Genomic DNA, 13,434 nt, shown 5'->3' with positions numbered 1-13,434 from the left:
TTCTACTACATTGGGGGGTCTCCCAACTGCCACCCCCCCGCAGCGGGACAATGCCTGCCGCGGGTGGGACGTCGGGACAGGACCCGAAAATCGGGACTTTACCGACGGAATCGTGACAGTTGGGAGGTATGGGAATGTAGGGCCTAATTCAGAGTTGATCACAAAGACAATTTTCTCTCTAATGGACAAAACAATGCTGCAGTGCAGGTGGGGCAAATGTATCATGTGCAGAGATAGATTTGGATTAATTATTTGGTTTCTGTGCAGGGTAAATACGGACACCCAAATATACAACTCTGAATCTGGCCCATAGTCCAATGTATGATGAACCAATCATACCAAACAGGTGATGATGATCATCATTTTCATATGTAGGTAGAAACACAGTCATTAACTGAAACAGAAACAGCTGTGTAGGTTTAACACTGGGTGAGGAACAGCCAAACTATGCTAGAAAGGTGCGGCTGTGGAAGACCGACCGTTCCATGTCACAGGCTGTAAGCCATGGCTAGACAGAGCACAGCAACAAGGCACAAGGTAGTTCTACTGCATCAGCGTGATCCCACTTGTGTCACCAAAGACTTGAGCCATCCGAAAAGCAGCACTCGCACTGGGAACACGCAAGCGGCCTCTATCTGGTGTGAGTGCGCTGGTGCGTGACAAGGCAAAATCTTTTGTTAAAACATTTGCCGCATTCCATGCACTTAAACGGCTTCTCGCCAGTGTGAGTCTGCAGATGACTGACGAAAGCAGATCTGCTAATGTAAGATCTGTCGCACTCCATGCATGGGTACGGCCTCTCCCCGGTGTGAGTGCGCTGATGTAAGATGAGACGATATTGGTCTATAAAACATTTCCCGCACTCCAGGCATGGAAACGGTCTCTCCCCGGTGTGGATGCGCTGATGCTTCTCCAGGCTACATTTCTGGGCAAAACATTTGCTGCATTCCGAGCATTTATACGGCTTCTCACCAGTGTGAACCCGCTGATGTCTGGTGAGAGCAGATCTGCTGATAAAACACATCCCACACTCCGTGCAAGAAAATGGCTTCTTCTTGGTGTGATTCCTCTTATGTGACAGAAGATCTGAGCTCTGATGAAAGGATTTCCCACAGTAACAGCAGTGAAAACGTTTGTCCTTGGTGTGAGATCGCTGGTGGGCGGTAAGAGCCAGTTTGGCGCTGAAACCCATTCCGCAGACCGAACATATATACAGATTACTGGCGCTATGCGTTTGCTGATGGGTGATGAGGGCTGAATGATTAGGGAAACATTGCTGACACTCCGAGCACTGATGCGTCATCTCAGGATAGTGTGAGGAGGCGTGCGGACCTGTTGGGGACAAAAGTACTGAGATAAACCCTCTGTACATCAGCGGATGGGTCGCAGCATCATGTGCGAGACATTCTGTGTAGTTATACATATGTACATCAGCTTATAAGCATCAAATGTATATAAATAGAAATACAGTGATGTCGGCGATGCTGTGCCAGCGGAGGAGAGAACATCCCACCTGCCGCAGTCAAAGTGCCTACAGGAGCATCAACACTGGCGCAGCTTGAACTTGTGTCACACCAAAGCTATTATTGCAGCATCGCCAAACTCTATATTGTGTACATAGAACATTTAAAGGCCAGGAGTCCTTCAGCTTGTAGTGGCCCCTCCCCCTCACCTGGCCTGATTTTAACTAGTATTTGTCTCCAGCATCCACAGACTGCACACTGAGAGGCACTGGCAGGAAGTCCTACAGATTTATACAGTTTGCCAGTTTTAGAGATGAGTTTGGGGCACAGGGCCCCCTACTTGGTGTGGCCCAGCTGATTTGGGGGTTGCACAGTATAAGACTTCATTTATAACTTTTGTTTTTCCTAACAAAACACTTCTTAGTCTTTTAATGAATACCTCTCACCTATGTAACATGTATGAACATATAGCCATCTAATTAACACTATAGTCCAGTGGTTCCCAAACTTGGTAATTAAGGACCCCCAACAGTGCATGTTGTCAGGTCTCCTCACAGAATCACAAGTACAATTAACTGCACCTGTGGTTCTTTTAAAATCTTTTAATGCTACAGCTCATTACTAGGAATAAACATTGGGGATATTAAACAAATAGAGATGGTCATTTTACTTTTAATACCCCTATAACCCAAAGTCTAAACTTGTGTCATATCGTATGTGTTTTATGTCCGATCCAATGTCCCCTGTGTATCCAATCGGATCCGGCGATTGCCTGGCTGCCAGAAGGATTTGTCAGATCTCGCAGCCATGGTTGGGATCGCATACAATACATACAATATATGCTAAAAGGTCTGCATTTGGTGTATCGTATGTGATCCTGCTGCCTGAGAACTGTCAGTTGAGTTGGGTGGCATTTGGCATGAGAGACCTCGCGGACAACCAATCAGAGGCAATGAGACCAAAATTATGGTAAGACAAAAAGCAGATACCATGCAGAAAATGGGTGTGTCCTAGCTCCCACAAGGCCATGCCCCATTGTTGTGTTCACGCCTTTGTAATGACATTATCTAGGAGCTTGTGTCAAACCTCAGATTGTAGTTAGGCTGGGGTGAGAGAAAGGCAGCACTTCAAATGTAGCTGGAGTCTGCCTGTCAGGCACAGAGCCCTCACAGCATAGGTAGTCATCTGTGAAGTTAGAGTCAGATCGATGCTGCTTTAGTCCATATATATAGTCCATGTATATTGAAACATCCGGTTGCCATGGAGACCCGTGAATTAATCCGGAAGATCTATCCTATATTATTCAATCAGGAGCTGATGACAACACAGCACATCCCCCGGCGTGCGTTCCACCTAACCCTCGTGTGCGTTCCATCTATTTCCCCGCCAGTCTATTCTACCTCATCACTGACACGCGCCTTTGCGTTCCAGTGTCTGCCTATGAGAGAGCCGCACTTCCGGCTGGCTGCGTGTCAGCGGTGCTTCCGGAGTCTTGAAAAAACATTACAGACTCACGATCGCCGGGACCCACAAGCATTAATCTAGTTTCACCAGGTCCACCATCTAATATACACATTGGAAGGTTTGACCAACTTGTATATATCACTATATAGTCCTCACGAAGAGGTCCGTGACCGGATGTAGAAAAACAGGTTCCCATGGCAACGGATGCCTATGAACATGAATATACTATGTGGACATTTTAATTATTTTAAATATGTCGAATTTCTAATTGTTTTACAGAATGTTGTATTTAAACTGCCTACATCTAGGTTGGAATATATATTTAGAGTGAATTATATGGAAAATAGACAATATTGAAAAATTGTACATGTCACTTCCTGCCTTTCCTCTATTGGCTGTTCATCACATAAATATGGGCTTCTCACTCTACTCTGACACATCTTGATAAAGGTCATCCTGACCGAAATGCGTAGATCCTGTCAGAGGAGAGTGAACAGCCACACTTTTTTGGATTTCGGGGCATTGGAGTTATCGGGTCTGTTGAGACACAGTTGACGTCACCCAATCTTCTAAACTGCACTAAGGAGAAACATATATAAAATAAACCTTTATAGGTTTGAATATCACAGACTACACCGTGAGTAGGGGTACGCCCTTCTTTTCAACAAAAAGAAACCTTTATATATGTTCTCCATCTAATTTACATGTAAGTGAGGTACGCGGTCAAAATATACCATTTTTGTTCAGCTGCCCACTGCTGCCTATCCCGTCACCTACATATATAAGAAAACGTTCATCTATGTTGAGAAGTTGAGTTCCCTGGGGCCATACCAAAAGAAACCTTGATAAGAGGAGTACCATCTTAAACCAACGTGAGTTTCGGTACACCCCGTGGAATCAAATTCATCTTGCACACTGAATATACCACCAGTTAGGGGGTTTATATTAAGAGACACATACACAATATCTGTATTGTAATTTTTGTTTATTTATTCTTATGTTTCACGACTCATCATGGTCTGATAACCAATATCCTGCTTGAGAGAAAGTTTGTCTTGGAAAGGGAGGAACCCGAACATATATCTCCAAGTATTCACTGCGCTAGTTTGTCTATATCACAATTTTTCCAATCTTCATGCTTAAAGCAACACTCAACTATAGAAAGGTACATCTGGCTCCTGCCGGCACCAAACTGAAAGCTGGCTGCCTTGGGCGGGGTAAAGAGGAGGAGGAGCCTGGCTGCCTGGAGGCAGAGTGTACAGTAGAGTAACGAAACGCACGTACAGCAGTGCCCTTACACAAGTGTAACCTATGCCATTTTGTTAACCCGAGTCTGGCCTACAGTATGTACAGTATTTCAACCATACTGTAGATTCGCTCCTTATCCCGATAACCCGTTATAAATAGCGTAATGAGAAGCAGGTCTTAGCAATAGTATTTTCAGAGAAAAATGTTTAACATACTGAACAGTAAAGTAGTTCTTGAGCTATAGTGCATTTCAATGGAGACTTCACGCGCAATGTGAATTATTTCATTATAGCATTGCATTAAGCATCTGACTCATGAGCAGCGGTGATTATAAAAAAACGTCATCTGGTGGATGATCCCTAGAATTGCACTCATCCAGTAACACCAAACACCATGCTGTGCGGCTTATTGCGCCACTATGCGTCTAGGTGCGCTGCGATGCGTTGTCGGGACAAGCACCATAGGCAGCGTAGATTAGGGTCGCACCGTCTGTACCTGGTTCTTTGCAACTACCGGACCACTGGAGGAAAGAACCCTGTCTTCTTCAGTTTATACTGGTACCACAATTTTCGAATGGTAGCCCAGAATACAATGGTTTATTATTCCTGTTTACAAAAGGACAGTGCAACATGAACACCTGATAAGTAAAAAATAAGGCCGAGTACCATCTCAAAACACCTGGAAGAATGAAGTGATTTTGCCGAGTGGAGAACAGTGTATTTATTGTGGAAACACTTTGGGCAGATGTGTAAATGCTACAAAGCAAGAAATCATTCAAAAATAGAAGTGTTAATAGTTTATTTTAATCAACGAATGAAAAGCAAAGTGAATGAACAGAAGTGAAATCTAAATCAAAACCAATATTTGGTGTGACCGCCCTTGGTCTTCAATAAAGCATCATTTCTTCTCGGTAGACTTGCACAAAGTCAGGGATGTTGAAGGATTGTAGAACCTTATTCAGAGTCTATCAAAGACATTTCTCTCTCTAATGGACAAAACGATGCTGCAGTGCAGGTGGGGCAAATGTAACACGTGCAGAGATAAATTTGGATTAATTATTTGGTTTCTGTGCAGGGTAAATACGGACACCCAAATATAAAACTCTCCGCACCTTACATTTGCCACTCCTGCAATGCAACATGGTCACAAGTTATAAGCCATGGGAAGACAGAGCACAGCAAAAAAACACAAGGTAGTTGTACTGCATCAGCAAGGTCTCTCCCAGGCAAATATTTCAAAGCAGACTGAGGTCTTAAGATGGGCTGGTCAAGCTCTTCTAAAGTAGCATAAAGCAACTGAAAACTCTGAGGAACGCAGACGCAGTGGTCAGCCAAATAAACACATCATGCTTTCAAAGGGAGTTTTCTATTGTATCCACAATGCGCATTTTTCAATGGATCTGTAGCGGGATAGAGTTCATTGTGTTTGGCAGGAAAAGACGTCTGCCCGCAGTTTGTATCCAAGACTTGTTATATATGTGACGTGCTGTTTTTATCATCTATAACGGTCCTTCTCATGTCGCCAAAGACTTGAACCATCAGAAAAGCTCACACTGGAAACACGCAAGCGTCCACTATCTGGTGTGAGTGCGCCGATGCGAGACAAGGTTGGATCGGTTTGAAAACCATTTACTGCATTCTGGGCACTTAAACGGCTTCTCACCGGTGTGAGTTTTCTGATGACTGAGGAGAGCAGATCTGCTTATGTAAGATCTACCGCACTCCAGGCATGGGTATGGCCTCTCCCCAGTGTGGATGCGCTGATGTATGATAAGATCAGATCTGCCTATGTAAGATCTGCTGCACTCCATGCATGGATACGGCCTCTCACCAGTGTGAGTCTTCTGATGACGGAGGAGAGCAGATCTACCAATGTAAGATCTGCCGCACTCCAGGCATGGGTATGGCCTCTCCCCAGTGTGGATGCGCTGATGCTTCTCCAGGTGGGCTTTCTGGCCAAAACATTTGCCGCATTCCGAGCATTTATACGGCTTCTCGCCAGTGTGAACCCGCTGATGTATGATGAAAGTAGATCTGTAAGCAAAACATTTGCCACACTCCGTGCATGAATATGGACTCTCACCAGTGTGAGTCCTCTTATGTGACAGGACACGGGACCTCTGATGAAAGGATTTCCCACTGTGAAACATTCTGTCCTCGGTGTGAGATCGCTGGTGGGTGGTAAGAGCCAGTTTGGAGGCAACACACACACCGCAGACCGAGCACCTATACAGATTACTGGCGCTATGCGTTTGCTGATGGGTGACGAGGGCTGAATGATTAGGGAAACATTGCTGACACTCCGAGCACTGATGCATCATCTCAGGATAGTGTGAGGAGGCGGCCGGACCTGTTGGGGAAAAAAGTACTGAGATAAACTCTCTGTACAACAGCAGATGGGTCGCGCCATCATGTATGAGACATTCTGTGTAGTTATACATGTGTACATCAGCTTGCAAGCATCAAATGTATATAAATAGAAACACAGTGGTGTCTGCAATGCTGTGCCAGCGGAGGAGAGAACATCCCACCTGCCTCAGTCAAAGTACCCACAGGACTGCCAACACTGGCACAACTTGAACTTGTCACACACCAAAGCTATTATTGCAGCATTGCCAAACTCTATTTTTAGGACTCTGGGGAGTCCCCGTGTGCAAATACGGAGGTAGACTGACCACGCACCACACCTGATTCTGTGGTCTCTCCTAGTGGTTGATTGATGCATGCAGTGCTAGACTTCACCTATAGCAGCCGTGTCCGAAGGAGTGAGTTAGGCCCACTCCAACCCAGATGCCGCCAGGTCTTATGTAGGACAATACATCAACCGTGATTGATAGACGGACAAAAGGCTAACTGACTTAAACTTATGGAAACAAACAGACAGACAGTGGAACATATCATAAAAAGTGGTCAGAAACACAAGTGAGTTGAGTGGAAGTATATGGGAACAATCCTCTACTGAACTCCCAGGAATGCAACCATGCAAGATGATGTTATGCAAATAATTCCTCACACCCACACTTGTAATTACAGAGACACAGGTGGATGTAAACACAGTATGTCCTGGCTAATGGCATAAATGCAACAATGCATGAAGATGTTAATAAACCATATACTGTATAATCTGTGAGAAGCTGGATGGCAAAACCCCTAAAAAAGAGGGGACATATACTCCACACAGCAAAACTCTAACAGGGATAGCTGAAATACTGAAGGTGGAAAAACTAGCACTTATCTCTGTCAGACGGGGTCTGTGTTCAAACAGGGTCTCTCAGACTGCAGCAAAGGTACACAGGGACAGGCAGGAGTGCTTGCTGGAATACTCAGGACTATGACAGGACTCAGACAAGACTTAAACAGAACTAGAACTGGCAGGGTCTGCATGCTGGAAGCACAGCTGAATAACCTAGCATGCAGCCACACCCAAGACCAAGGTGTGCATGAAACCCAGGCAAGATGGATCAGCAAACCACAGAGTACTGATCCAGGGGAAACATATAAACTACATACATAATTTATTAACTGCATATTTACACCGACCCGCTGGAGGCGGATCGTAACACCTATATAGTGTACAAGGTCAGGAGTTCTTCAGCTTGGAGTGGCCCCCTCCCCCACACTTTTCCTGTTCTTAACTAATCATCCACAGACTGCACACTGAGAGGCACTGACAGGAAGTCCTACAGATTTATACACTGTCAGTTTTAGAGATAAGTTTGGGGCATGGGGTCCCATACTTTGTGTGGCCGAGCTGATTTGGGGCTGCACAGTATAAGACTTCATTTAGCGCTTTTGTTTTTTCGAACACAACACTTCTTAGTATTTTAATGAATACCTCTCACTTATGTAACATGAGAGGTACTAAATACCTTAGTCCAGTGGGGGCGTGGCTACGGCGGCGAGCGTGTAGGACGTGTATGAACGGAGCTCCCTGGTCGCCCATCCGTTTACCCATCCTGAGCTTTGGACGGCACCCGATAACACCGCCAGCAGCTGCCCGGTGACTTAACCCTACCCCACACGAGCCGCCCGCCTGACAGTCTTGGTCCCGGCGCCGTTACCAGCCCGCCGGACCGAAGAGAGGACTGCGGCCTGCCTCCCCCCGCCGCACAGCGTACCTCCGCCCGGACGCCCGCTGCTGAGGCTGCATTGAGGGGGTGACTCCTCCGAAACACTCACCCGCCGGCAACATCGTCCTGAGTGCGGCACCCACTGTGGGGAGGATATCCCGAATCTGCCTGCCCGGAGCCTGGTGAGTCTCGCGCTGCGGGCGCCATCTTGGGCTCAGCAGCGCTCACACAGCCACACAGCCTGCAGCAACCCTGCCAGCGTGACTTCACATCCCCAACTAGCTGACCTGCCCAGGGACCACCGCTATAGCCTGACACCGCCCTGCACTGTCTGCCCTGGTGAGGGTAAAACACACCAGCTAATGCCCCTCGCCTGAAGCGGCGTCCAGTGTGGAGGAAACAGCCTGTCTCTACCCTCCTGGTGTCAGGTGCGCCCTGTGCTGCGGGCGCCATTTTAGGCTCAGCAGGCCACATACAATTACATAAGGAAGCGGGCCTGCAATAGCCCCTCAGTGGGACTCCATATCCTATACCTGCTGCAACTGCTCGGGGCACATCACCACAGACCTCCCATTGCCCTGTACTGTATGCCCTGGTGAGGGTAGCCTATATCTTCCCACACCCCACCCATTGAGCTAGCACTACAATCTGCATCAATAGAGCCTGCCTCTGCTGAGGAGCGGGATTAACACCCCGGCAATATATAATCATGGTGAAGCAGAATCATAGCACCTCGGCAGCAAAGCTAGCCAAATTTGCAAGGGGACAAGAGGCGCAGGGCCCGCAGGCACCCCAGGGGGACTCTGGGCAGAACCCTGGCAACTCAGCTGACTCTGAAGCCCCTTCTGATGATACTTCTCCTGCACCCCCATCTCTCCAACAAATCCTGGAGGCCATTGCTGGCACTGAGAAGCGTTTATCTGATAAAATGGAAAAGGTACAGTGCGATCTATCCCTCCTTAGACAGGATGTGCAGCGCATCAGGGAGCGGGTGGGGGAGGTAGAGACCCGGGTCTCAACGGTTGAAGACGCAATCGACCCTATGAAAACCACAGTCTCTACCTTGACACAACAGGTCACAAGCATCCAAAATAAATTAATGGATATGGAGGGCCGTTTGAGGAGAAACAATGTCCGCTTCGTAGGCCTGCCGGAAAAGGAGGAGGGCGCCACGCCAGAGGCTTTCTTGGAGGCCTGGCTTATTGAGACATTTGGCAGAGAGTCCTTCACCTCCCAATTTGCTGTCGAGAGGGCCCACAGAATCCCCACCCGTCCGCTACCTCCGGGGGCTCCACCCAGGACCCTTATAGCCAAACTCCTACATTATAAGGACCGTGACACGATCCTGCGTCTGAACCGCACCAAAGGCCCTATGATTAGAAATGGCGCCACCATTTCTACATTTCCCGACTTCGCCATCGAGGTGCAGAAGGAGAGGGCCTCTTTTGTCCCCGTGAAGCGCAGACTGCGAGAACTAGACCTTCAATACTCCATGCTGTTTCCGGCCCGGTTGCGGGTGGTGGCGGAGGGAGAGACTAAATTCTTCAACAGCCCTCGCGAGGCGGCAGCCTGGCTTGATAGATTTGCGCCTGGTGCTCGCCAGATGGCCCCGGCCTGATACCTTGCAGCAGCCAGAAGCAGGACTTGATCCTCACCTACTTAGCCACCCTTTTTCTTTTCATCTCCTATGAGCCCTCCAGGAGATCCCAAGTCACAAGAGTGGTGCCGATGCTGCTGACTACCGTGAATATGATTAGAGCTGTGTTACATTTGACTTGATTTGTTATGCCTTATGCGGGGGAGGGGGGGGGAGGGGGGGTGGTGGGGGGGAACTTTGACAAATGCTGTGTATGTTTTTTCTGCATAAATGTTGTTTTAGGCAAGTGAAGGTAATATACGGCCAGGGGGCCCCGGTGCTCGTATTGGTAGCTATTAACTGACTGCTCCCATAGTTCGGTAGATATTGTGACCTTTTCTCGGTCTCTTTAGTTATTAGGTTTAGGGATACAAGTATGCCTAGGTTGGGGGAGGTATACAGGGAGGGGGTGTATTTTGTTGGGATTGTTTTTTCTATGTTTTCTTGTTTTTTTTCTTTCTTTCTCTCTATTAGTCATGCTAGGGATTTTGACTCAATATGCATACCATTGGGGGGCGCGATGTTTATTCAGGTGATGGTTGTAGTTTACTTAGGTCCACAGGGTGGAGGCACTGCCACAACAGCTCCTTACGGCCCGCACCCTATAATTCAATATGACGCAACTTAATATTTTAGCCTGGAATGTCCGGGGGTTGAATGATAGAATTAAACGTTCCCTAGTGCTCAAGATGGTTAAGCAGTATGGTTCGGACATCACCTGTCTGATTGAGACCCACCTTGAGGGAAACAGACTAATGTCACTACGCAAGCCCTGGGTGGGATGGGCATACCACAGCTCCCACACTACTCACTCCAGAGGGGTCTCAGTATTAATAAACAAGTCTGTACAATTTATGCTACTAGACGTGAAAACTGACCCACTGGGCAGGTACGTTTTTCTTCAATGTAAACTATACTCCCAGCCCTTCTTTATCCTCGCGGTCTACGTCCCCCCCCCTTTTAACTATGATGTCTTAAAACAAGCGGCTGCCTATGTGGCCCAATCTCCTGATACACCAGTCATATGTCTTGGGGATTTTAACAAACTAATGAATCAACGGCTAGACAGATGGTGGCCCCCTGACTCCGTCCCTACTGAAGACCGCCCCACAGCCTTTGCTAAATATGTAGAGTCAATTGGCTATAGGGACGCCTGGCGAATGAGGCACCCTGCGGTAGCCCAGTACTCCTGCTTTTCTAAGACTCACCACTCCTTTTCACGTATTGACCTGGCCCTCGTTACTCCCTCAGTACTGCCCAGACTCCAAAATATCTGCTATAAAGCGAGGGGCGTCTCAGACCACTCTCCTCTGATGCTGACGGTGGGGATGGAATGCCAGAGGGGACAGTCCTTTTGGAAGTTGCATCCCTCCTGGCTGCTGCAGCTTGGTGAGTCCCCGGACCTCCAGTCCTTGTGGGACGGGTACTTTGACATAAACACAGGCACAGCCCCTGCCCCGATAGTGTGGGAGGCATTCAAGGCTTACCTGCGGGGCACCCTTATATCTAAAATTGCCTCTGTTAAACGAACACACAAAGCAAAGGGTGTAGAGTTGGAGGACGAATGTCGGAGCACAGAGATTACACACTTAGAGGAGGGATCGGAGGAGTCCAGGGTAAAATGGGAGCTAGCGCAGAGTACCTGGGTCTCTCACCTGGAGGACCGTAACGCTCGTAGCCTGTTATTCAAATCCCACAAACTGTACATGAATGCTGACAAAACAGGCAGCCTCCTGGCTCACCTGGTTTGCCTGGACCGCCCTGCCAACTCTGTAGCCCAAATATTTGATTCTGATGGGGTAATGAGGACATCCCCGAGGGAAATAGCAGATGTATTTCTTGACTTCTATAAGGAGCTGTACCGTTCACGCCTAAGATGCTCGCAGGGGGAACTCACCGACTATTTAGGCCGTATTGACCTACCCACATTGTCCGAGGAGGCTAGATCTTCCCTCGAGGCACCTATTACAATTACTGAGATAGAGACAGCGATCCGGTCATTCCCCGGGGGTAAGGCCCCGGGGGTAGATGGGATCCCAGTGGAGCTATACAGGACGCACCTGGACTCGTTTGCCCCTAAACTTTTGAAGCTATTTAACGATCTTCTCGACCTTAATGTCCTACCGGACTCTATGTCTGAGGCCGTTATAGTAGTTATACCTAAGCCTGGGAAAGACCCTGAGCGCCCCGACTCGTACAGACCTATTTCCCTGATCACCACAGACGTTAAGATATTGGCGAAGGTCCTGGCTATTCGGCTAAATAGTGTAATATTGTCCATTATTCACCCGGACCAAACCGGCTTTATGCCAGGTATGTCCACCGGTATTAATTTAAGACGGCTGTTCACACATATTCAGGCCACCCATGCTGAGGAAATGTACTCTGCCATTGTTTCATTCGACGCAAATAAGGCCTTCGACTCAGTTGAATGGCCTTATCTATGGCAGGTAATGAAACGTATGGGCTTCGGTCCACAATACTTAAGCTGGGTCCAATTGTTGTATATCCGCCCGATGGCCAGGGTCTCTGTCAATAGCTATGTCTCACCTCCCTTTGCGTTAGGAAGGGGTACTAGACAGGGATGCCCCCTTTCCCCTGGTCTTTTCGCTATAGCTATTGAACCGCTTGCCTGTATTCTTAGGACACACAGAGACATAGTTGGGCTCCAATTGGGTCAGAGGACGGACACAGTGGCACTCTATGCTGATGACCTACTTCTTTTTTTAAAAGATTATAGACTGTCTGTACCGATCGCCCTGCAACTGATGGAGGACTTTGGCAGTTTCTCCGGTCTCACTGTGAACTGGTCCAAGTCCTCCATAATGCCCCTGCGAGGCCCACCACCATTGGCCCTAGACACGCCTCTCCCACTTAGCTGGGTATCCCACTTCAAATACCTGGGGATTATTATCACTAATACTAGTCAGGACTTTATACCAAGGAACCTGGATCCACTGCTGTCCGTCGTCAAAGACAAACTGTCGATATGGACCAAGTTGCCCCTAAACGTTATTGGCAGGGTCAATTTGGTAAAAATGATCCTACAGCCTAAAATAACATATGTCCTAAACCAGTCCCCGGTGTACGTGCCTGCCTCCTTTTTCAGACATCTAAATAGTCTTCTGTCTTCATTGATATGGGCCAATAAACGCCCCAGAATCAGTATCAGCACTCTTACTAGGCCACGGACAGATGGGGGTCTGGCTTTACCACAGTTCAGACTGTACTACTACGCTGGCCAGTTCTCGCACCTAAGGCACTGGGCGCAAGACACTGATCAGAGTTCGCTCCCGACCACATTCCTACACCAAATATGTCCCGACATCACACCCATGCAGCTACTATTGGGTGGGAGGATACCCCGGGGTGCCCCTCCTCTGGTGGTTCAGGCCATCAAGATCTGGCAGGAGGCCCAATCATTGATGGGATACACGGCTATAGATCCTGGAGCTCCCCTCTGGCATTCTACCAAATTACCTGAACTTGCCTGTCTGTCGGGTAGGAGTCTGTGGTCGTCTGGGGGAGTGGTGACGATTGGACAAATGTATGAG

General features: G+C 48.0%; 1 protein-coding gene across 1 annotated transcript in view; it reads right to left on the bottom strand.

The window, feature by feature from the left end:
• The window catches only part of LOC146058576 (uncharacterized), an 84,748-nt gene that overhangs the window by 10,913 nt on the left and 60,401 nt on the right, over positions 1-13,434 (bottom strand). Inside the window, exon 13 of the mRNA XM_083170855.1 lies at positions 634-1,332. Within this exon, the coding sequence (XP_083026981.1) occupies positions 634-1,332 (699 nt within the window). The remainder of the gene's footprint in view (positions 1-633; positions 1,333-13,434) is intronic.

Source organism: Crinia signifera, chromosome 2 (genome assembly GCF_055691185.1).
Source record: "Crinia signifera chromosome 2, ASM5569118v1, whole genome shotgun sequence".
NCBI lineage: Eukaryota > Metazoa > Chordata > Amphibia > Anura > Myobatrachidae > Crinia > Crinia signifera.
Note: the sequence above shows the minus strand (reverse complement) of the source record. Positions and strands in the feature narration are given on the sequence as shown.